Source organism: Balaenoptera ricei, chromosome 10 (assembly GCF_028023285.1).
Source record: "Balaenoptera ricei isolate mBalRic1 chromosome 10, mBalRic1.hap2, whole genome shotgun sequence".
In the NCBI taxonomy this organism is placed as follows: domain Eukaryota; kingdom Metazoa; phylum Chordata; class Mammalia; order Artiodactyla; family Balaenopteridae; genus Balaenoptera; species Balaenoptera ricei.
Window position 1 is genome coordinate 89,356,127 of NC_082648.1, and position 27,213 is coordinate 89,383,339.

Consider the following 27,213-nt stretch of genomic DNA (forward strand, 5'->3'; position numbering starts at 1 on the left):
AAGTAGACAGGAATTTGACTACAGAAGACAAAATAATGTGACCACAGAAGCAGAGATCAGTAATGTGGCTGCAAGCCAAGGAATGCTAGCAGCTACCAGAAAATGAAACAAGTTAAGGAACGATTTCCCCTGAAATCTCCAGAAGGAACAAGCCCTGCTGACACCTTCATTTTAGCCCTGAATAACAAACTCATCTTGGACTTTGACCTCCAGAACTGTACGAAAATTAATTACTGTTGTTTTAAGCCACAAGGTTGTGGTAATTTGTTACAGCAGCAATGGAAACGAATGCAGGACTATAGATAAAACTGTAGAATTTTAAGCCTAATAAATGTCTGTGTACCTCGGTACTGATTCCATGATATAGGTAAACTACAGAAAGGTAAGGATTAACACAGCTAAAGTGGTTCAAATTGCTATGATTCCACTTAACTGTGAAACATAACTGCCATCTTTTTGATTCATGGCTTTCACATTTATCTAGATTGTTGGTGGCATTTTGTAACTGCTGTTACATAATTTCATTAATAGCATTCATTATTTTCACCCTAAATTCTTCTGAAATATGTAGTTGCTATGAGTGACATTTTTATATATTAGCCGTTTGTGTGCAAACAAGAAAGCAATGGGCATGGAAAGTTGTAAACACTTTTTAAAATGCCCTTTATAATAACCATCAGAATTTCCTCACTAGACTGACCTTCTAGGAATCACTCTAAACTGAGATCATATGGTGCAACAGAACTCTGTAGAAGAGCGACATGCACGATAATTTTACATTCTACTTACATCACCACATCAAGGCAGTGATACTCTAGAATGTTTTGTAAATAACCAGATGGCATCCCTGTTAGTCGCCACAGGACCCAAGTAACAATCTGAGGCCAACTGTTATTGCCCTTAGACCTTATTGCTTCTTAGGCCATCTTTTTAAAGTTAACCTTGAGAAATGAGAAATGAATCAACATTTTGCTTCTCAGATCTTGCCTAAAGAGAGAAAAGCTGATAATTTTTCAAATCAGTATATATCATGTACATACAAGAATTACATAGCCATGTAGTTATAAATAATTGAACAAGAGTCTTTAAAATCCTCTTAAAATTATGCATACAAGAAAAAGAAAAGGCAACAATCATTGTGTACAGGTATTTCAGTTACCGGCCCAACGTTAGATCCTTTTAATAGCTTTTTAAAATTACTACATGTTTAAAGATTACCATATGGATGAATAAATGTCTTTATATTTTCTCTGCAAGTCATACCTAAGCATATCATAATCTAGAGCTTAGATTACTCTCTAAACTGACTTTCTATTTCCTCTTTTATTTTTTTTTAAGATTTTTTTTTTTTTGATATGGACCATTTTTTTCTTTAAAGTCTTTATTGAATTTGTTCGAATATTGCTTCTGTTTTATGTTTTGGCTTTTTGGCTGTGAGGCATGTGGGATCTTAGCTCCCCAACCAGGTATCGAACCTGTGTCTCCTGCATTGGAAGGTGGAGTCTTAACCACTGGACTACCAAGGAAGTCCCTCCTCTTCTATTTTCATTTGAAATAGATTTTTTCTAGCCACATGTTGCCATTTTAATTTTTTTATGGTGATACTAATTTCTAGATACTTTTTGCTAAGGCAGTATACGCTATTTTCCTAATACTATGTCCTCATTGAAAGGATCATTTTTTCATTACAATCTATCATGTTATTGGACAGGTACTGTGGCAAAGTCGTTTAGAGGGATAACTATCCTTCATTTTCCATACATATACCACTTCCTGAATAATTTCTATTCACATTAATTGGATAGCTTTCAAAAGGAATAAAACATTTGCTGAAGTGCTATTTATTTAACATTCACTATGTATATGGCACTATGGGGTCAACAAAACAAATAAATAAAATAAAGACACAGTTTTGTCCTCAAGAGGCTTATACCATCATAAGGGAAGATACTACACTTACTTAAAAAGCTATATAATGACTGGCCAAATATAAAGAATGACTTAAAAGAAGTGTCAATAAAGTGCTATAGGAATTCAGAGGAGAAAAAGATTACCTAAGATTAGGGAAATTTATGAATTTAGTTTTGAAAAATGAGGATTCTGACTGGCCTTCATGGAGGAGGGGAATGACATAAGAAAGAAAAGACAAAAATCACAGGTGGCGTATGAGAGTCAGTAAATGGCTGAGTTTGGCTGGGGTACAAGAAAGGAAAGAGGTATAAGAAAGGGAGGAGCAGGCAGGAGCTTGAGGAGGTAACTAAGACTCCAGGAGGCCTGAACACCAAGTTAAAACTTTAACTTTGTTCACTAAGCAATAAAGACTTCCTCAGGGTGACTACAAAAATAAAGTCAGTAACAGTAAACAAAGCTTTGTTTCTTTTGTCTTTTTTTGGAGAACTGGAGAGGTGAGAAGGGGGGAAATTCCATATTTACTTCAGATATCAGAAATCAGCACGTTTTATCAGGAGTGAAAGAAAGGTAGCACACTGAATGAATGTAGAGCGAGCCTCAGTACTTGTACCGAAGCTAACAGAACGCCAGCGGAGCTGTTCTAAGTCATTTCTGAATATCCAAAACTCTAAGTGAGGAGTTAAGTGAGACTTTTATCAATGTCCAATTCTTTGAGAGCCACATAATTCATGGCCTCTATTTATAACCAAAGCATACGGCTGCCATGAAATCTTCTTTTTATCTCTAAAGACAGCTAAGTATTTCCAATATAGTTCAGGAATTGAACTCTGTCTCCAAGACCTAGGCATCCCACTCAGCAGGATGAATGGGATCTTGGAATTGAAATATGCCCGTTCCTAATCTCTGTGTTCAGAATACCTCCAATAAGAGGCTTCCAACTGCTGGTCCTATGAGGCCCCCTAGTGCTCAAAATGCAAACACTTTATTGTAGAAATCCAAAACTGGCACTTCAGAAACACCTTTAAATTAACTGTGGAATCAATCGGTAGCCCATTAAAAAATATAATTTTAGGGAAACAAATGATACAGACGAAATGTAAAAGATCCTGTTTTAATTAGTTCACCTTGAATTACTTTGAGCCAACTTTCAGAAGACAAGTAAAGGCCTAGAAAAAGCTAAGCAATATTTAATAATAAAATTATTTTACAAAACTATGGTCTCATTACATTTCACTTTTTAAATTTCCTGATCTAGTTAAACTACTAATATATCATCTATAACACTCAAAATATTGAAAGCTTTAGAGAATAACACATTATGTTAAGTCTTTTATAAGGAGTTTATCACTTGTGTAATTTTTAAAAATAAATTCCTCAGAAGTTGATTTATCTTATGGAATATCATAATAGTTAGTCTGTATCATTATAACAATTGTCATATTTATTATGATAACAGTCTTCAATAGCTTCAACTGGTGGAGACACCCTGGTATTTGGCAGGCAGCTGACATCATGGTAATTTAAGTACCCAAGTCTGCAAATAATACACTTTTCTTTTTTATGGGAACAAGATCTTACATTTGGGCCATTGATCATTTATTGTCTTCTACCTTACTTCAAGTAGACACATCTTATCTTCTAAATGAGAATTTTCTTTTAACATACATATCAAGTCTTAATGAGTATTATTTTTATATCATTAAATAATTTATGGTAATTTTATATACTACATGAAATTTCTCTTGATATCTCCAAAAGTAGTAGAAAATGACTGCCTTTGACAGGTTAGAGCCCTTTCTTTAGTTCAAAAACATTTAACTGAGACTCTTACTTCTACAAACCAAATATACTTTATTCTAAAGTATACCGTAAATCTGTCTAGAATCCATGAAAATATATGAGGATATGTGAATAAATGTTTGCTTCTGCCTTGGCTTATAAACTCTCTCTCTCTTTCTCTCTGTCTCTCTCTCTCTCTTTTTTTTTTTTTTGTATTACTGTGGGTTTCTATTTTCTTTTAATTTTTAAAAAATGTGGCATCAAAAAAAATGAAACTACAACCAACTTTTAGCGCTTAACCTATGCTCACAAATCATATACAGCTACACTGACAATAGCCACACAGTATAAATTTGCATTAAAACAATCCATTACATTCTATAAATACCCTATTACTATTACCAGGAATCACATATATAAGATGACTCCAAATTCACACAGCATTCAGGCTCATTTTCATGGTGATTTTTGGTTGTTAGTATTAATTGCCACGTTGGTTTCTGAAAGGGGGAAAAATCACTAAATTTCAAACTCCACCATAACCTTATGTTTTGAGATAACAGTGCAACACATGTATCAGAATCCTGTGGGTTGACCCATCAGTGGCTACACATTCAGAGGAAAAGGCAGAATTCATAGACTATGACAGATCTGTGTTCAACCTTCCTACCAACAGTGAGTAACACACATAACCTTTATGATCCTCAGTTTTCTCATCTGAAATTAGAAATGATAATCCTTATCTTTTAGAGTTTTAAACTCTTTAAGAAGAGAAAAATATGTGAGAACCACAACACATAGTAGGTGTACAACAAGTAACAGTTATTGTTCTAATCAGCCTCAACTACAGTTCTAACACAGATGAAGGCCACCACAGAGTCATGACATTGCTGCAACAATATTTATTTAAAGAGACTCTGAATAATGCATTATAGTTAATTTCAAGTCAACTTACCAAGACAGGAGTACAAACCCTGACTTATCCAAGCTAATATGGCAAGAGTTATAAGGTCGCCAAAACTAGCAGCAATGGGTGTAGCAACATTGTCGGGATTTATCCCAGTCTTCTTTGAACCAACGATAACCCCAACCATTATTATTCCTAGAAAAAAATAAAGCTCATTACTTTTTCTGCTATAATTTAAAGAAAATCAATCCCCCGAAATACTGAAATACATAGGCTAGACAAACAGTGTGTCACTTCCGGTTAGACTGCTTAGATAAGCTGACTAAAGCAAACAAAACATTTTATTTGAATGCTTTGGCAAAATGTCTTTCAACAAATTCCAAGTGGGGATCACAAAAGATCTGAGAAGTTCAATGTTGCATTTAGAGACCTGAAGAGCTACTGTAAAATAACATTAAAGTTCCAAATTTAGTAACATGCATGTCTTAGATGTAATGTATTCATGTGTATCAAAGCCAAAGATTATATTTTAACCCTCAAATAAAGTATGAAAATGTCAAAGAAAGGTGAGTCATATTTAAGGACTTCCCTGGTGGCACAGTGGTTAAGAATCCGCCTGCCAACGCAGGAGACACGGGTTCGAGCCCTGGTCTGGGAAAATCCCACATGCCGTGGAGCAACTAAGCCTGTGCGCCACAACTACTGAGCCTGCGCTCTGGAGCCTGCGAGCGACAACTACTGAAGCTGGCACACCTAGAGCCCGTGCTCCGCAGCAAGAGAAGCCACCAGAATGAGAAGCCTGTGCACCGCAACGAAGACCCAATGCAGCCAAAAATTAATAAATAAAAAATAAATAAAAACGTGAGTCATATTTATACACATAGCAATTGGGAAGAAGGGCAACAAAACCAGATTTGTTTACATAGTGGTAGCCAGAAATGCTTGCTTCATTTTATTATTAAAAAGTGTTGAAGTATTAAGAAGAGGGAAGTAATTAAATTTTGAACACTGGAGGCCAGAATACAAGAAGCAGTCTTTGTAAAGGATATTCTTTAAACCCCAAGTTTCTGTCTATGAACCTATAACAACAGAAGATGAAAATGTGACTGTGTACTTATACTTTTAAATTCTTATATTCTTGAATATAGAAATGGGAGAAAAATGATAGCATTACAGCCATACCCAATTGTATAGATTTTCTCATGCCAACACATTAAGAGTATGCAGGGCAGAGAAAATTTAAAATTAGTTCATTTATGTGCTAACCATAAATCAATATGGAAGACTAAACATGGCTACAGACAAAAACCAGAATCTCACTGCATTTTTAGACTGAAAATGACTCTAAATGATTTTATTCTAACATACTCACTTTATAGATAATAAAACTGAGGTCCTAGGAGTAGGTTTAAATTCTTGCATAAGGTCACATAGCTTGTAAGTAACAGTGTTTTTTCTACAACCCCATAAAGGCAAATTATTGAAAGTAGAATTTTTGTTCAATGTCTCACGTCTTATATTCTGGAGGCTTTTTCAATCTATGGACTTACCTTTCCCATAATATCATTGTAAACAGAAAAAAACAACAGCAGGAAAAAAACTTAAATGTATTATACAATAATCAGTCAATATATGATCATATAAATTTTTTTTTCAAAATCAGCACATTTAAAGATCAATGTGGAGAGTTCTCCTATGAAAGAATGCTGTCTATAACTTTTCAGCTGAAAACAAATATTTTGCCATCATGGACCAATGGAAAGAGCTGGGAGGCAGGAAATGGGTTTTAATTATGATTTTTCTGTGAGCAAGCTGATGAAATCGGACAAGTCACCTTACCTAAGTCAGTTTTCTCACCTACAAAAGGTGGTCAATAGTATCTGCTCTACATATATAAAGGTCAAGTTATCATAAAATTAGAACACACATTATTAAAAGTAAGAAGGCTAACAAATATATATATATATATATTTTTTTTTTTTTAATTTATATTTATTTTTGGCTGTGTCAGGTCTTCGTTCTGTGCTAGGGCTTTCTCTAGTTGCGGCAAGCGGGGGCCACTCTTCATCGCGGTGCGCGGGCCTCTCACGGTCGCGGCCTCTCTTGTTGCGGAGCACAGGCTCCAGACGCGCAGGCTCAGTAGTTGTGGCTCACGGGCCTAGTTGCTCCACGGCATGTGGGATCTTTCCGGACCAGGGCTCGAACCCGTGTCCCCTGCATTGGCAGGCAGATTCTCAACCGCTGCGCCACCAGGGAAGCCCACAAATATATTTTTAAAATCTGAGTTTTTATGGTTTTAAAAATCCCAGGCAATACAAATACTTGTTAGTCTGAAAAGTTTTAAACAATTCTTTCTAAATGAAACAATATTAGAGAGAAAACAGAAGCAAATTAGCCTAAAGAAACAGAGTGCTAATGCTTTAACACTTTTTTTATTTTTTTACCAGAAATTAGTTTTCCAATAGCATAACTTCACTATGCTTTCACCAGTGTTAACACCATTCAATTCTAGTAATTCTATATAAAGACAAGAAACTACCCCTGGTACAATTTAAGTACTAAAATAAAATGCTTGAAAATATTTTGGTAGTCAGGTCTTAATTTTAATAAGAGTTTCTAAATTACCAGAACCTAGCCCAAAAAGTTAGCTTTGTTGTATGATCACCTGACAGTAGAGTGTTCCATTTTTAACCTTGCTGGTGATCTAAAATAAGAAGATGACAATTATAAAATAAAAATTACCAAGACTTTATGATTACTGTTCCATAATAAGCTAGTTCTCTAGTGTAAAGTTGATATTAATAAATCAATATAAAGAATGATATCCCAACTAAAAAAATTATAATGCAGTTAAACGTTAATAATAAAATTAAATTTTGTCTGTCTGGCTTCTTTTGTCTTCTGGCTCTTTAACATTGTATAGCCAACAATATGCTGTGTTAAGCATATGGTTATACTTGTATTGCCACAGAAACAGTAAAGGAATTTTTTTGAAATCTGAAACTTTAAAAAATTTTAACAGAGGGACTGCTTTCTTTTTTCAATTAATTTATTTATTTTTGGCTGCGTTGGGTCTTCGTTGTTGTGCGTGGGCTTTCTCTAGTTGCGGCGAGCGGGTGCTACTCCTCGTTGCGGTGCGCGGGCTTCTCATTGCGGTGGCTTCTCTTGTTGAGGAGCACGGGCTCTAGGCGCGCGGGCTTCAGTAGCTGTGGCGCGCGGGCTCTAGAGCGCAGGCTCAGTAGTTGTGGCGCACGGACTTAGTTGCTCCGCAGCATGTGGGATCTTCCCGGACCAGGGCTCGAACCTGTGTCCCCTGCATTGGCAGGCGGATTCTTAACCACTGTGCCACCAGGGAAACCCAGAGGGACTGCTTTTAAAACTCAGAATTCCTGGAATACTTGTTACTCAAATGACAAGCTGGTAAATGCTCTGCATGATTTCCAGACAGGAGATTCTCAATTAATTTAAATTACAGAAACAAATGAGTATCTAGACTATTTTCCTGATCTTGTCTGGGAGCTGTACCAGGGGACCTAAAGCTGGGACACAACCTCAGAAAGCTTGTATAATATGTATAATATATATAAATATATCTGAAATAATCTATTTTAAAAGTTTGTAGATAATTTTTCTCCATTTTTTATAATGAACAAGTACCATTTAAATAAAAATAGTTAACATGGAAAATCAATAATTAGAAAGTAAAATATTATAGAGTAGACATTTATAAATTTACTTACCCTGCAGAAGAGATGCAATGAAGGCAGTTGCTACACTGCTAGAGCACAAAAGTATGGAATGATCAAGATAGTATTTTCCCTCTGGTATCCAGCCCAATATAATTGCTGCCACAGCTGCTAGAAAGCCGACTACTGTTGCTTGAACCTTAAAAAATTTTAATAAAATCCAAGAGAATTATTCATTTTGAAAATGCATTTTTTATTTTATGACGTAAATATGCATACAAGGAGTCAGAATAAAGTATTATATATGGTAATTGAGCTGCCTTACCTTTTGAAGAAGCTACTGTATTTTAGTTTTACTATTCCCTAAGGTGATGAGTTCTCAAAGTGCCCTGATCTGGCAGCAGTAGGTATGGAATGGGATCTAGGAATCAAGTTTTAACAAGCACCCCAAGTGACTTTGATGGCGTAACCCACAGATCACCTTAAAAAATACCAATCTTAAGACTGAAAAGTACCCAGTCCACATAACTGAAGTCTGACTCTAGACTCAGTATTGGCAAAAGATTGGATTCTACAACCAAATGATAAGAGTTTGATTCCTAGCTATACCACTTAATCTTGTGGCAAGCTATTTAAATTTATTCATCCAACAAGCATTAATTTAGGATCTACTATATACAAGGCGCTATGCTTAGTGTTGGGCTACAACAGTGGTCAAAATAGATTTACTTCCTACCCTCACAGAGCTCTTGGTCAATGGGAGAGACAGACATTAAAAAACAACCTCACAAATAGTCACAATCGTGATTAGTGCTATAGAAACCTTAGCTCCTAATCTGAAAAATGATAATGATAATATTGAACATGAAAGGGTTATTTTGATATTTAAATGAATTACATAAATGTATAAAGTACTTCCTACAGTGGTAGCACAAAGCAACCCTCAGGAAAAAAAAAAAAAAAGGCAACTACTCTTAGAATCCTATTAGTCGAATGCTAGAACTAAAAGAAACCCTGAAGGAATCTCCAGTTCACTGATTCTTAACTGTGTTTGTGTCATGGACTCCTTTGACAATTTGGCAAAAATTTTATAGATTCTTCCCACCACGAAAACACGGATGCATTCAATATTGTGAGTAGAACTTCTGGGTGCTTAGACTCTCTGAAGCCAATCCATGTACTGGAATCCAGGGCTCCAGGTGAAAAACCCAAGTAGTCTGATCTTGTCATAGAGTAAATTAATGGAAAAGCCTGGGCCAGCAAGTCCAGATATCCTAGAGTCCAGCCCCACATCTTTCATTACAGCAGATTCAGAGCTGAGAGTCAAGCTGTAAGCACCATTATGGTTGTGCCAGTTGCTAAAATACTTCAGCATTCTCTTACTGGTTAGTAAATAATATGGTATGTAAAAGAAATAAAATTAATCAATGATTTAAATTCTAGCACTGTGATTCCAAGGTTTTTCTTAGAAATAAAATAGAGTGCTTTTACTTCTTGGAAATGAAATACAGAGCTAGGGAGCCTATGTAAGACTTACAGCATATGCGCACGCACACACACACACACACACACACACACCTGAGATAAATAAGTCCTATTCTGTAAACCTGCAAAGGAAATGCCCAATTGTACCCAAGAGAAGAGCAGAGTCTGGGTTAAGGAGTAGCTGGGGAGGTTAACAGGAGCCATAAATACATGTAAGCGCAGGGCACATCCCTCCTGGTGAGGTAATGATTCTTCAGTGGGATTGGGAACTTTGCTTTATTTGACAGTTTATGGACAGGTTGAGGTGGCCACTGTGTACAACTGTGAAGAAATCTGTGACAGATCATCTGCTTGGGATCCCATTTAATAGTCAGAAGAACACACCCCAGCTAATGCCAGCATGAGCCTCCTCTGCCCTTTCCATCGCTCCCCACCTCTACCCTCCATAACTAGCCTCTAGTCGAAGGAACACGGCTAACCCATCCCATGCCCCTCCCCACGCCATCTACTCCCTCATGAGCTTTAGCGGATAAAGCTTGAGAGATAGCACAACCGCCACCCTCCACCTGACCCTGTTTTCTTCTCCCCTCTGCTTCTGTCCACAGGTAACTGGGCTCCAACAAGTTGCTGCCTCACTGGCTGGTACCGACTATGTCCTGATGGGCCCGGAGTGAATATTTAGATAGGAGCTCTTCAGATACTGAAAGAAGTTAGCAATCCCAGGAGTGAATATTTTGTGGACAGAAAGAGTTGAGCTAGAGATCAATTGGTTCAAAGAGGGATGAGCTCAGTTACTGTAGCCAGGGGAAATGATTCAGAAGGAACCATTTCTTCAGTGGTTTGGAAGTCATTTGAGAGTTCAGTTTTTGTTGAGTAGAAGCAATGGCTAAACAAATGAAGGTACAGCCTTAGATAGAATGTTATGAACAATCAAAATTAAAGAATTACATTTCACATAACAACAAGGATGAATTTTAAGAACTTAATATATGTGAGTACCTCGCACAATGAGTAGGAGGGACCCCAAGGGGTCCCAAGGGACCCCTGTTTCTCATGCATCCTTGGTGGAGTGAGACAAAGACACAGACTTCAGGCTGTGGCAACTAGGATCAGTGAATCCCCAGTCATCATTGGCTCCCATTCTGACCAACAGTTGTGGGGAGAGAGGATGACAAGGAAAGGGTGGAGACTAAGAGTGAAAGGAAAAATTAAAAGCAGAGATGGAAAATTATTAGAATAATTTGATGAATAATTTATAGTACAACTCATATAACTTAGTAAGAGTTTATGGTATTTAAAGAAAAAAATGGAATATATTTTCAAATCTTAATTTATATATTAATTTATAGTTGTCTACTGGTTGTTAGATATTTTGGTTATTACTCCAGCATAGATTCCTACAGTTTTGAGCTGAAAAGGATCATGCACGTCTCTAGTGCAATACTGTGGAAAATAAGAGGAAACTTAAGCACAGAAAGGTTAAGTTAACAAAGGTTATATAGCTAGTTAATGTCAGAGCTGAGATTAGATACCAGATTTTCTTATTTCTAACCCTGTGATCTTAGAAGCAGTTGCACAGATATTTTATTAAAGCCTATATTCCAAAATTTCCTTTATTTCTTTGTCTTTGAACATTACATGAAATAAACTGTTTGCCACCATGTTCTCAACATTATGTCCTAGTTGACCTAACATTAAAATTAGTGAGCATTTCCTAAGCTCGCACTTGCTAAAGAGGTGCTGGGGGCTGCAGTCTTTTGTCTTGGGGATAGGAGAGGGTGGTGGGAGAGAAAGAGATATTTCCCTGAGATTAGAAAGAACTGTAGGTAATCTATATATAATTCATGTATATGTAATTGACAATTTAATGTGCTCATTTATATTAACACTGATAACATTAACAAATTAAGGAAAATTCAGCTTAAACAAACATCTCACCATAATATATTTAAAAAGTTAAGTTTAATTAAATAGAGGATTTACTTTTAAAAAAATCAAAGTAGACATTCACAGAAAGATAGACAAGATGAAAAGGCAGAAGGCTATACACCAGATGAAGGAACAAGATAAAACCCCAGAAAAACAACTAAATGAAGTGGAGATAGGCAACCTTCCAGTAAAAGAATTCAGAATAATGATAGTGAGGATGATCCAGGACCTCGGAATAAGAATGGAGGCAAAGATCAAGAAGATGCAAGGAATGTTTAACAAAGACCTAGAAGAATTAAAGAACAAACAAACAGAGATGAACAATACAATAACTGAAATGAAAACTACACTAGAAGGAATCAACAGCAGAATAACTGAGGCAGAAGAACGGATAAGTGACCTGGAAGACAGAATGGTGGAATTCACTGCTGCGGAACACACTAAAGAAAAAAGAATGAAAAGAAATGAAGACAGCCTAAGAGACCTCTGGGACAACATTAAACGCAACAACATTCGCATTATAGGGGTCCCAGAAGGAGAAGAGAGAGAGAAAGGACCCAAGAAAATATTTGAAGAGATTATAGTCGAAAACTTCCCTAACGTGGGAAAGGAAATAGCCACCCAAATCCAGGAAGTGCAGCGAGTCCCATACAGGATAAATCCAAGGAGAAACACGCCAAGACACATAGTAATCAAATTGGCAAACATTAAAGACAAAGAAAAATTATTGAAAGCAGCAAGGGAAAAATGACAAATAACATACAAGGGAACTCCCATAAGGTTAACAGCTGATTTCTCAGCAGAAACTCTACAAGCCAGAAGGGAGTGGCATGATATACTTAAAGTGATGAAAGGGAAGAAACTACAACCAAGATTACTCTACCCGGCAAGGATCTCATTCAGATTTGATGGAGAAATCAAAAGCTTTACAGACAAGCAAAAGCTAAGAGAATTCAGCACCACCAAACCAGCTCTACAACAAATGCTAAAGGAACTTCTCTAAGCAGGAAACACAAGAGAAGAAAAGGACCTACAAAAACAAACCCAAAACAATTAAGAAAATGGTAATAGGAACATACATATCAATAATTACCTTAAACGTGAATGGATTAAATGCTCCAACCAAAAGACACAGGCTTGCTGAATGGATACAAAAACGAGACCCATATATATGCTGTCTACAAGAGACCCACTTTAGACCTAGGGACACATACAGACTGAAAGTGAGGGGATGGAAAAAGATATTCCATGCAAATGGAAATCAAAAGAAAGCTGGAGTAGCTATACTCATATCAGATAAAATAGACTTTAAAATAAAGAATGTTACAAGAGACAGGGAAGGACACTACATAATGATCAAGGGATCAATCCAAGAAGAAGATATAACAATTATAAATATATATGCACCCAACATAGGAGCACCTCAATACATAAGGCAACTGCTAACAGCTATAAAAGAGGAAATCGACAGTAACACAATAATAGTGGGGGACTTTAACACCTCACTTACACCAATGGACAGATCATCCAAAATGAAAATAAATAAGGAAACAGAAGCTTTAAATGACACAATAGACCAGATAGATTTAATTGATATTTATAGGACATTCCATCCAAAAAACATCAGATTACACTTTCTTCTCAAGTGCGCACGGAACATTCTCCAGGATAGATCACATCTTGGGTCACAAATCAAGCCTCAGTAAATTTAAGAAAATTGAAATCATGTCAAGCATCTTTTCTGACCACAACACTATGAGATTAGAAATGAATTACAGGGAAAAAAACGTAAAAAACACAAACACATGGAGGCTAAACAGTACGTTACTAAATAACCAAGAGATCACTGAAGAAATCAAAGAGGAAATCAAAAAATACCTAGAGAAAAATGACAATGAAAACACGACGATCCAAAACCTATGGGATGCAGCAAAAGCAGTCCTAAGAGGGAAGTTTATAGCTATACAAGCCTACCTGAAGAAACAAGAAAAATCTCAAGTAAACAATCTAACCTTACACCTAAAGGAACTAGAGAAAGAAGAACAAACAAAACCCAAAGTTAGTAGAAGGAAAGAAATCATAAAGATCAGAGTGGAAATAAATGAAATAGAAACAAAGAAAACAATAGCAAAGATCAATAAAACTAAAAGCTGGTTCTTTGAGAAGATAAACAAAATTGATAAGCCATTAGCCAGACTCATCAAGAAAAAGAGGGAGAGGCCTCAAATCAATAAAATTAGAAATGAAAAAGGAGAAGTTACAACAGACACCACAGAAATACAAAGCATCCTAAGAGACTACTACAAGCAACACTATGCCAATAAAATGGACCACCTGGAAGAAATGGACAAATTCTTAGAAAGGTATAACCTTCCAAGAATGAACCAGGAAGAAACAGAAAATATGAACAAACCAATCTCAAGTAATGAAATTGAAACTGTGATTAAAAATCTTCCAGCAAACAAAAGTCCAGGACCAGATGGCTTCACAGATGGATTCTATCAAACATTTAGAGAAGAGCTAACACCCATCCTTCTCAAACTCTTCCAAAAAATTGCAGAGGAAGGAACAGTCCCAAACTCACTCTATGAGGCCACCATCACCCTGATACCAAAACCAGACAAAGATACTACAAAGAAAGAAAATTACAGACCAATATCACTGATGAATATAGATGCAAAAATCCTCAACAAAATACTAGCAAACAGAATCCAACAACACATTAAAAGGATCATACACTACGATCAAGTGGGATTTATCCCAGGGATGCAAGGATTCTTCAATATACGCAAATCAATCAATGTGATACACCATATTAACAAATTGAAGAATAAAAACCATATGATGATCCCAATAGATGCAGAAAGAGCTTTTGACAAAATTCAACACCCATTTATGATAAAAACTCTCCAGAAAGTGGGCATAGAGGGAACCTACCTCAACATAATAAAGGCCATATACGACAAACCCACAGCAAACATCATTCTCAACGGTGAAAAACTGAAACATTTCCTCTAAGATCAGGAACAAGACAAGGATGTCCACTCTCACCACTATTATTCAACATAGTTTTGGAAGTCCTAGCCACGGCAATCAGAGAAAAAAAAGAAATAAAAGGAATACAAATTGGAAAAGAAGAAGTAAAACTGTCACTGTTTGCAGATGACATGATACTATACATAGAGAATCCTAAAAATGCCACCAGAAAACTACTAGAGCTAATCAATGAATTTGGTAAAGTTGCAGGATACAAAATTAATGCACAGAAATCTCTAGCATTCCTATACACTAATGATGAAAAATCTGAAAGAGAAATTATGGAAACACTCCCATTTACCATTGCAACAAAAAGAATAAAATACCTAGGAATAAACCTACCTAGGGAGACAAAAGACCTGTATGCAGAAAACTATAAGACACTGATGAAAGAAATTAAAGATGATACCAACAGATGGAGAGATATACCATGTTCTTGGATTGGAAGAATCAATATTGTGAAAATGACTATACTACCCAAAGCACTATACAGATTCAATGCAATCCCTATCAAATTACCAATGGCATTTTTTTACAGAACTGGAACAAATCATCTTAAAATTTGTATGGAGACACAAAAGACTCCGAATAGCCAAAGCAGTCTTGAGGGAAAAAAACGGAGCTGGAGGAATCAGACTCCCTGACTTCAGACTATAGTACAAAGCTACAGTAATCAAGACAATATGGTACTGGCACAAAAACAGAAACATAGATCAATGGAACAAGATAGAAAGCCCAGAGATAAACCCACGCACCTATGGTCAACTAATTTATGACAAAGGAGGCAAAGATATACAATGGAGAATAGACAGTCTCTTCAATAAGTGGTGCTGGGAAAACTGGACAGCTACATGTAAAAGAATGAAATTAGAACACTCCCTAACACCATACACAAAAATAAACTCAAAATGGATTCGAGACCTAAATGTAAGACTGGACACTATAAAACTCTTAGAGGAAAACATAGGAAGAACACTCTTTGACATAAATCACAGCAAGATCTTTTTTGATCCACCTTTTAGAGTAATGGAAATAAAAAGAAAAATAAACAAATGGGACCTAATGAAACTTCGAAGCTTTTGCACAGCAAAGGAAACCATAAACAAGACGAAAAGACAACCCTCAGAATGGGAGAAAATATTTGCAAACGAATCAATGGACAAAGGATTAACCTCCAAAATATATAAACAGCTCGTGTAGCCCGATATTAAAAAAACAAACAACCCAATCCAAAAGTGGGCAGAAGACCTAAAAAGACATTTCCAAAGAAGACATACAGATGGCCAAGAAGCACATGAAAAGATGCTCAACATCACTAATTATTAGAGAAATACAAATCAAAACTACAATGAGGTATCACCTCACACCAGTTAGAATGGGCATCATCAGAAAATCTACAAACAACAAATGCTGGAGAGGGTGTGGAGAAAAGGGAACCCTCTTCCACTGTTGGTGGGAATGTAAATTGATACAGCCACTATGGAGAACAGTATGGAGGTTCCTTACAAAACTAAAAATAGATTTACCATATGATCCAGCAATCCCACTACTGGGCGTATACCTAGAGAAAACCATAATTCAAAAAGACACATGCACCCCAATGTTCATTGCAGCACTATTTACAATAGCCAGGTCATGGAAGCAACCTAAATGCCCATCGACAGACGAATGGATAAAGAAGAGGTGGTACATATATACAATGGAATATTACTCAGCCATAAAAAGGAACGAAATTGAGTCATTTGTTGAGACGTGGATGGATCTAGAGACTGTCATACAGAGTGAAGTAAGTCAGAAAGAGAAAAACAAATATCGTATATTAACGCATGTATGTGGAACCTAGAAAAATGGTACAGATGAGCCGGTTTGCAGGACAGAAGTTGAGACACAGATGTAGAGAACAGACATATGGACACCAAGGGGGGAAAACTGCGGTGAGGTGGGGATGGTGGTGTGCTGAATTGGGCGATTGGGATTGACATGTATACACTGATGTGTATAAAACTGATGACTAATAAGAACCTGCAGTATAAAAAAACAAACAAACAAAACAACTAATACTAAACTTTCATTGGGTTATTTGTATGGAAATATGTTAATATAAATGTTCCAGACATTACATGAAATTTCTAAAAATCTTATATGCTCTGGTATAATGTTATAAGTCATAATTCTAGTCATTACTTTAAAATGTATATCTCAGAAATAACTAAATTTCCTTGTCAATTGCATTATTATGAATTTTCATCAAATCTTTAACCGTGGTCATTTTTAAGTCTTTTGTCATTTACAGACAGTTCTGGGTGTACTCTGATGCTTTTGCAAACATGTTCCTATAAGAGGGTTTCATCTTCAAGGAATTCATGGAAAAGACTCTGACAAGTACAGGTTTCTGGTAACTGACTGTACTGCTGAACTGAATGAATAAGCATTTTCAGAACTCTAATGAAAAACTGATGAACTCATAAAAGTGCTAACAAAAGATCAAGATGAAAAAAAAATTAATTACATGGGACTGAGTGAACTGATGAGGATGATTATAATTTTTGTGACTTTCTGTTTGAATTAAAAAAAAAAATCCCACAAGGACTCAGAGGCAAAGAATATACAAATCAATTTTCACTGCAAAGTAAAGGAGCTGTTACAGTGGAAAAAAAAAAAAAATCAAAGTAGAAAAACAGCACCTAAGCCATGAAGTGCTAAATATTTATTTGTACAGATATTAACTCAAATTCTGGCTCTATTACATACTTATGGTAGAAGATATTTCATATATTTATTCTATATTTTGCATGTTATACATTTTTCATAATTAGAAGAATCTAATCAGTTTCTAGGAAAAGAAAACTTTCAGAAGCCATGGGTATCCATTTATTCTATCACTTGTTCATAGTACCCAATTATTATTTTAGGTCCCCTGAAACAATTAAATGGTAGACTTAAGAGCACTAAAATTTATTCCATTCTTACAGGTAAAACTCAAGATCTGTAAACAAATATATGTATCACTTACCTGTTTTAAAGCCAAGTTGCCAATTATTAGGTTCCACTTTTCAATGGGTGAATCCATCTTCCCAATATTTACCTGTTAATATGGATAGTTTCATGTATCACTGAATAATCCACATGCTCTCTACTCTGTTTAAACAGCATATGAAGTCTTAAAGCCAAAAATAATCCTTTAGTATACCTGATGAGCTCACACTGCACGTTAAATATAATTTTAAATTCACTACAAGTCTTGCATCTCACACTCGGCTTGCCTGAGATGTTTAGAAAAAAAATTTTTTTTAACTTAATTACTAGCTCATAAGAACTAGTGGGCCAGTTAGTACTATCTACCTGCCGTCTGATGTTATTTTACAACTAACATCAAGTGTCATACTAACATGCCAAATTTTGTCTACTGAGGCCCAACATAAATAATTACATAATTTTTAGCTGCTAGCGTTTAATTCCACATCATGAAACTTATGTAATTTCAAGAATTATTGACAAAAAAACCCAGATATAAATAAATCATTCATATGTACATAATTTATATTTGAGTCATGACTAAAATTGTTATCAATAAAAAATTCATTCAGTTCACATATGAATTCTGATATTGTACTTCACTATTAAAATGTATACATCTGTTGGCTAAATCAAAGACTATCCTCCAAAAAATAATATTATTATTCACATATTCAATTGCTCTGTAAGCTAAATCATACTTCTCAACCACTTAGGATTCAAAAAATGTATATCCAAAACTGACAAGTTTTTCTAATGCAGTCATTTGGAAAGCAATAAGCAATCATCATTAAAAATATACTAAGCCAGGTTTCAATTATTCATTACATGGTTGTTCACTGAAGACAGATGAATGGGTAAAGTGGGAGATATATAAGGGTAATTATTTATGGGTAGTTAACCATGGACAAACTAGAGTTTAGCTCACTGGCTTCAAACCAACAGGTTAAGTGCTACATCAACACTTCCTGTATCAATCTGGAAAAGATTCTATTCTCTAACTTCACTCTCGACTGTAGTCTCAAAGTATCAAGCAAATGCACATATTAAGATTTCTCAGTGTTTCAGAATAATTATTCCTGCTGTCTTTACTTGTATTATTTCCTTCCTAAGCCTGAAAGTCTAAATTATTGATAAAATTTGTGTTTGCAGCTCTAGCAACCTGAGTCACTGCTCTAGTGAACAAGGTACAAGCAATGTTTAAAGAGTGAACCTATCTCGGGTTTAGTGTTCAAGAAATAGGTATGAGAGAAACTAGTTATTTTTTAATAACTTTTAGAAAGATGTCTGTAGGTATAGGAGGCAATCTAAAATGATTCTGTGAAAAAGTACAAGATGTCAAGACTCCACGACTGCTTGATGATCAATGGAGACACACATTCATCATGGTCTAGGAAAAGATTAAGAAAGGTGAAGGTGACAGAATGAATGAGCACCATGAATTAGGTAAGCAACTGTGCAGATTCACTTGGTATCATCACTACCAGTGATGCCTGCAGTGACATGCCTCGAAATCCCCTTCTCTAGAGCTTCAGCTTACAGTCTGCCAGTGAGAAGAACTTGCCTAAGATTTGAAAGGCAGAAGTGAAGGAGAGGCCATTATTTTTGGAAGGTCTCATTGGTCAGATACAGTAGCATCCAGACTCCTTCACTAAAATGCACCCATGGCTTTCTTGCCCTACTCCAGTGCTTCAGGTTGTTTCTCTGATCCTCCTACATCAACTTCTCCCACATTTGTGTAAGCCCAGATTGGTCTATTAAACTCCTTATTGCCACAATACATAACACGGCTCTGTTTTCCTGACCAAATCCAACTGACAGAGCAACTTCACACTATTCAGTTAATTGTATTATAAATGATGATGATCACAATCTCTAAGTCCCTTCCAGTCTAGAGTTCTCTGAACTTGTAATCTTTTTAGTGTAAGATAAATAATAAATAGCAAGTTGATGTATGATGTGAAATAAAATATATTTCATATTTATGAAATATAATTATGATGTGAAATTTAAAAAGTAGAATATATTCACAAACAGTAACTTTTTTTTACAAAGAAAAGACTTTTAGAAGAATTTAAAAAAGAAAATAAAACTAGAGAAATGTTGACCCATTTCCATAGTTAGGAAAAACAGTTATGGTATGGGCATTAGGGTGGGGTATGGCAGGACACAGAAAATTGACCCTAGTTGCCTCCAACTTGTAAAAACTGTACCAACACGCGGGCTAACCCACCCTACTGTCCAGAGCCTAGGATTAATGTGAACTATCTATATTTTTTCAGAGTAGAGAGGGAGAAGCATGAATGCTCTATCTAAAGGCCTTTGCTGGATCTATTTTTATTAGATTAGTTGACCTGATGGTGCTCAGCTAGAGAAACTAAGAACTTGGAAGGTGATAAAGTACATTAGGGCAAGAGCTGATAAAGACTTCTGTGTAATCCAGATTTATTTAAATTACGTCTATCTTAAAGTACCAGAAAAACAGGCCACTATTTTTGCAGATATACTAACTAGTCTTTTAGGAAAGAGTAGAGCTGAGATAGCCAACAGCCTGAAGATGTGCTCTGTTTGGCCAACACAGTGGTTTTAACTTTCTGAATCTGAATGCCTTTAGGTGGAGTCTGCAGTCTCTACTTTTTATAATCCCTACACCCTTCCCCTCCATAAATGTGTATGTTATTTGTCTGACCCTCAAGTATATGAGTTATGGGTAGGACCCAAGATTTACTGGGGCTAAAGACAAAAGTGGGTTGAGATGACCTTGAAATACAAATATAAATATAGTTATTATAATTGTTATATATACACAAATATAGTTATACATATACAAATATAGTTACTATAATTGATACTAGAAAATGTACATTTAATATGTAAATACTTGAAACAAGGGTACTGAAAGTCTCCATTGAAGTATTAGTCTTTTTTTTTTTAATTTTTACATTTTTTTAAACATCTTTATTGGAGTATAATTGTTTTACAATGTTGCATTAGTTTCTGCTGTATAACAAAGTGAATCAGCTATATGTATACTTATATCCCCATATCCCCTCCCTCTTGCGCCTCCCTCCCACCCTCCCTATCCCACCCCTGTAGGTGGTCACAAAGCACCAAGCTGATCTCCCTGGGCTGTGCAGCTACTTCTCACTAGCTAGCTATTTTACATTTGGTAGTGTATGTATGTCAATGCTATTCTCTCGCTTCATCCCAGTTTACCCTTCCCCCTCGCCATGTCCTCAAGTCCATTCTCTACATCTGAGCTCATAAAATAGGTATATTTTAAAAAAACTATTGTTATTTCTGGGTGATGAGTCTATGGATGATTTTTATTTTCTTCTTTGTTCTTTAGAGAATTTTTCAAATTTTCATCACTGAAAAAATAGTACTGGTATAATGAGAAATTTAATTTAAAAACATTAATTGGTGAATTAAAATACTGGCAACTAGAAAAAGAAATAATCTCAGCTTTTTGTCTAAATGTAGGTCCTACAACATAAATAACATTAAAATTCAAAGAGTATTAAGATGAAAATCATAATATAAACTAAGACCACTCTAAAAATATAAGGAACTGGAGGGTAGCTAAAAAATGGCCTATATCCAGTAAGACTCTAAACATTTGGAAGGGAATAAGAAGAAGAATAAAAAAGTGGAAGGAGTAGAAGGAAAACAAAGAAATGGGAAGAAAGTGGGGAAAGGCTTTTAGGAAAAAAATGTTTCCCTTTAGAGAAGTGAGCATAAAATGCATGTAATCCTTGAGTGTTAGCCACTGATTATTTGTATGTTTTCCCCAGAGGCTGTAAAATCTGCTCTTCTGAAGTTTTAAAACAGGTTGATTCTCATCTATCTAGAAGGACACACTGGCAGTCTTGCACAAAGTATGAAGATTTGACTAAATGACCTCTCTCATGAAGACCACAAATCAAATTTAGAAATATGCAGACAGTCCTGTAAAATATTAGTGTTAGTGAAAATGGTACTTCTTGGGTAGTTATGATGTTAAACTTTATTACATAAAATAAATAAGCATAAAGTCCTTTAAAAATATCAGTTAAAATGGTAGAAGAAAATACCATAAACGTGGAATCTAAAAGTAGTAAGGAACTACTCAGCTTAAAAAGCCTAAAATCTCTAAATACTATTCCCCACTAAAACCAGGCTCCTTAGAGAAATGGCTGGTTCAGGGCTGGGATAGGGAAAGTATAAGATGAGCCTGGAATATCTTGTGCCAGAAAGTAACAAAGTGCTCAAAATATAATAAGGGCATGTCAAAACAACACAGGAACCAGTTTGAAAGGGCTTCCCCCTAGTCAAATCTGAGACAATCTGGGCATCAAAATGAATAATAGCAGTAATGGATTATGACCCATTGAATAAAATAAGAGTCCATTGAGTCCATACTGAGAGTGGGTGGATGGATGGATGGATGGATAGATAGATAGATAGATAGATAGATAGATAGATAGATAGATAGATAGATAGACAGACAGATAGATAGATAGATAGTTAGAGGGAAGGGAGAGGAGGAAGAGAGAGAGGGAGGGAGGAAGAGAGGGAGGTAGGGAGATAAGAAAGACAGGGAGATCTTTTCCTTAGTAGAATGCTAAGTAATAAATGTAGAAGGAATAACAGTTAGAAAATGACAATTCAGCAGCCTTCAATGTAAAAATGGATTCAGACAAAAATCATTAATATACGCTAAGATAATTGGCTAAAGTTTGTTAAGTAACAGGATATGTCTGCAGTCTCAAAGTAACTTCCTACAGGTTATTTAGTAATATATCAAGAGGTAAAATGTAACTTTATAGTGGAGAAACCTGGCAAACACTGTTATTCAAATAATCAATGAGAAAAATTATGATACTATTTATATGAAATCCTAAACTAGTGACTGAAAGGGCAGTGATTACCTGAGACCAGAGGGATTACCTGGTAGTGGGATTAACAGCAAAGGAGCATAAGGGAACTTTTTGGGGTGAGGGAAATATTCTATATCTTGTTTGTGGTGATAGTTACACATTTAATGTATTTGTCAAAACTCATCAAACTATACGCTTAATATGGGCATATATTATTGCATGTAAATTATACTTCAATAAAGTTTAATTTTCAAAAGATAATTTCATTCAGCAGTAATTGCTTTCATGCTTTTAAAAAATAACATTTATAGTCCCACTACCTGGTTTTGTCAAATACAAAAATTTTACCATATTTGTTATACCAATATATTACATATATGTTTAACATCATATCTTGTCAGATATCCAAGGCTTTATTTATATTTATTCAATTTTTTCCTCTCAGTTTTTCATATTGAATAATTTCTATTGATCTATCTTCAAGTTCATGAATTCTTTCTTCTGCTATCACCAATCTGATACATTCACTCATTAAGACACGTTTGTTTAATTCTTTGAACATTTTTTCCCTTTAGTTCTTTGAACATATTACTACTAGTTGTTTTGGAAGATTTTGTTAAATCCAACATCCAGGCCCACTTTTGAGTCACTTTCCATTGACTGAATATGAATCACACTTTTGTGTTTCTTTCCACATCTAGTGATTTCAGTAAAAAACTAGACAGTGTAATAATATGTTATAATAACTCTGGATAATGCTATGTTCTTCTGAGGATAACTGGATTTTCCTTCTAATAGGCAGTTAATTTGCCTAGACTCAAACTACAAACTGTTGTCTCTTCCACAATGTGGAGCAGCTCATATCTCTGCTTGGTTCCTTCAGCTACCAACTTTTAGTCCAGCCTTTTGGGGATCTCCCCTGCACCTGTGTAGTTTAATGGTCAGCCAAAGATTTGGAGAGAATTAATACTCAGATTTTGGGGCTCATCCTCTCTGCAGTTCTCTGCTGCTGGGATTTCCCCATAAATTTCCACCTGCTCTGTCACCTCCAAGCTCCGTTATCTGATAATTCAAGCCAACAAAACTTCAATTTTCTGCCACTATAGCTGTGCATAGTAACAGAATGCAAAAACTCATAAATTTTAGCCAGTGCGTTTGTCTTTCAAGTATGGGACCCTCTCACATCTCTGCCTACTTTTCTTCTTCTTCTTTTTTGTGCGTTTGCCAGACTCCCTGACCTTTGCCACACCTCAAGCTGGTAAGACTGTGGGTTTTCTACCACACGAGACCCAAGGATTGGGGAATTCCATCAAGCAAAAAAAGCCACAAACTTTGCAACTCTTACGCACTGTAGTTATGGTCTTTTAAGGGTAAACTCTAGTTTCTACCTGCTTTTGATCACTTTCCATTGCCTGCAAATAATTTATCATCCAGATTTTGTAAATGTTATTCTCTGGGAAGTTTCACTCAACCACTTTATTCTGCCATTAACTGGATTGGGAACGCTATCAGAATTTTACACGCTTGAAATCTTTGATAATAAAACAATATACTAAAACACGCTCACGCACACACACACACCCTAATATCTTTCTGAATGTACAGGGGTGATGCATCTGTTCACTGGGCTCTAGGTGCACTGTCTAGATTGTGATGATGGTTTCACAGGTACATACTGTGTACTGAAACTCATCAAATTAAGACTGAATTTGTGTGGTTTCTTGTATGTCAATTATACCTCAATAAAGCTTCAAAGAAGGGAGAGAGCTAAAAATCTAGTTGACTGAAACAGTTCTAGATTAAACTTAAGCAGTTCCACTCCACAAAGCTATGACTATGGGTTGGTATTCATAACTTAAGAAACATACCTCAAAGTTAAGAACAATAGAAATATGCAATCTCATTTGTATTTAACAATCAGGATATGACAAGAACACATATAATTTAGAATTATGCCAAATTTAGGAAATAATACTGAGACTGTGATGGTACCTAAATTATGCCATAGTTATTAACATCATTATTGGGGGCTCTATTTTTTTCTTTATTTTAGAAGTTTCACAGTTTGAATGGGAAGTCTAATGTAAAATTATTAGGGAAAGAGGTTTTTTCCAACTTCACATGCCTCCACTGGAATGTGAGCTCAATGAAGGCAGGAACATTTTCCGGCTGGTTTATTGCAGAGTCCCTAGCACACAGAGTAGTGCTTGGCATATAGAAAGGGCTCAAAAATATTTTTTCAATTAATGAATTAAAAAGGTAGAATGTTTCAAAGTAATTTCAGAGAATCAAGGTTTGAGGCAACAAAAATCACTTTTGCCTAGAGTGGAAAAGTGCTAGGCAATTTACTCCTGGAAAATAGTTTTAAAGACTTTTTTTTAAAAATCGTGTCATTAGGACAGTGAATATCATTCCTGACTCTTTTATATTCAGCATTCAGAAGCAGAAAATTTTAGAGCTCAGATAACAGAACTTAAACCCAGCAATTTATAGAATCACTGTACTTGGTTTATTTTTCAATTATATACTACTGTTATATATCTGTAAGAATATCTACTATAACATAGTAGATAACATACTACTATAACATATATCTACTGTTGAAAAGATAAAAATCTAGGAAAAATTATTCAAGTTAATCATTATACCTTTAGAAATAAATTTTGACTGAAGTAAAAGAGGGAGAGATAAAGTTGATTTGGATTCATCATTATTAAATCTCCCTTGTTAGAACAGGAAACATACTTTATTGGAATATCTTTTCTATCTGTGAACATTTAATCTTTAGCTTCATAGAATAACAAATTTGAAATACAACTGACCTTCAACAGATTGAGTAAGTAGGCTGTATCCGATATCTTATGTTTTAAGTTCTCTATCTTTATAGGCTTTCCTTAAAATCCTATAAGCTTGTTTAACCTGATTCTACTGCAGACAGTCATAAAAATGAGACAAGACTTTAATGGAGCAAAAAGATTAAAGTAATCATAGACTGGCCTTCTATAGCTATAATGATTTTTACTCCTACTTTCACAAATGAAAAAAAAATTGTAAAATTTTTAAAAGAATTATATTTTGACCATAGATGAAAGAGCTGACTTTTAAATTGTGCTTGTTTTAAGTTTAAAAAAAAAATTATACTCATCCATCCTTCTCCCTGGAACAAGGGAGTACAGTTAGAAATCTGCTACAGCATCCCAATTAGAGACAATAGGCAACTAAATTAAGGTGGTGGCAGGTGGGGCATAAGGGAAAGGGAAGAGGATTTCACAGGTGGAACTGACAGTCTAGAGAGTAACTAGATAGAGGGGAGGTGATTGGTAATATTAATAAACTGACAAGAATGATAGAAAGCACAGTTAGAGTGAGAGAAGATAATGAGTTTAATTTTGAATGTAGTGAGTGGTGCAATCAGCTCCGGAGGACAGGAAAGAGACCGGAGATACAAATCTGAGAGTCAGCAATGTGCCAGGAGTGGTGGACTACACGAAATTACTGATGGAGAACATGTAAGACAAAGGTACTGAAACTTCAAGAAAACCTCAAATCAAGAGGATGAGCAAAGAAAAAGTAAACTAAGAAGAAACCATGAAAGAGGTGAGTGAGGAGAATGTGGGGTCTCAAAGTCAAGGGTAATAAAAATTTCAAGTAGAGAACAGCCAGTGAAGGGTCTCTAGAAGGTGAGGCTTTGGGGTTTTTGTTGTTGAGAAGTCATTAACCCAGAATTGCTTTAATAGCAAATAGAGCATCAGAGCTGGAATACAGCTGACAATGATTCTCCAGCACTCTATCAGAATGGTAGTACTCTGCCTAGGAACCTTGAGATCAAATTCTCTAAGCAATTAAAACACCACAAACTAGATGAATATACCATGTCATCTTAGCTTGATGCCACAAGTTACTAGCTTTCCATCTTCTAGTTTGGTTACTTTTACCCCTCTCAGATCCAGAGAAAATTTCAAGTGACAACTCCTGGTCTTTAATTTCAGCTAATCAATCAGCCAATTCTGACAACTCTCTTTGAAAATGAGTTCTGGACTTCAACTATGTCTCACTACATCCCCTGTTACTACCCCACCCTGATCCAAGCCAACCTCATCTCTGGCCTGCAGTATTATTCCAACAGACTCTCAACTTGCCTCCCTGCTTTGGTCTTTGGCCTCTTATAGCTCTGTCTCAACACAACAGTCAAAATAATCTGTTAAAAACATCTATCAAATCACATCACTCAACTGTTCAAAACCTTCCAAAGGCTTCCCATTTCACACAATAACCCACGTCCTCACAATGACCCACAGGTGATCTCACACCCTGTGACTTTCCCCCTCTCTCACTTGGTCCCAGCCCTATTGGCCTCCATGCTGTTCATGTAACACAGTGGTTCTCAAACTTTGATGTGTATCAGAATCATCTGGAAAGATTGTTAAAATACAGATGTTGAGCCACACCCCAGAGTTTCTGATTCAGTAGCCTTGGAGTGGGGCTGGGACCTTGCATTTCTAACAAGTTGCTGATGCCGCTGTTCAGAAGGACACACTTTGAGAACCACTAATATAACAAATCAACAACAGTCCTGTCTCTGGCCCTGGCAATAAAGGGGACATTC

General features: G+C 35.7%; 1 protein-coding gene across 2 annotated transcripts in view; it reads right to left on the minus strand.

Annotated features, from left to right (window-relative positions):
* The window catches only part of SLC41A2 (solute carrier family 41 member 2), a 130,908-nt gene that overhangs the window by 55,011 nt on the left and 48,684 nt on the right, over nucleotides 1-27,213 (minus strand). For both annotated transcript variants that reach the window (XM_059934812.1, XM_059934813.1), the window contains 3 exons: nucleotides 17,747-17,818; nucleotides 8,338-8,482; nucleotides 4,646-4,792 (listed from right to left, as the gene is read on the minus strand). In XM_059934812.1, the coding sequence (XP_059790795.1) occupies nucleotides 4,646-4,792; nucleotides 8,338-8,482; nucleotides 17,747-17,818 (364 nt within the window). The remainder of the gene's footprint in view (nucleotides 1-4,645; nucleotides 4,793-8,337; nucleotides 8,483-17,746; nucleotides 17,819-27,213) is intronic.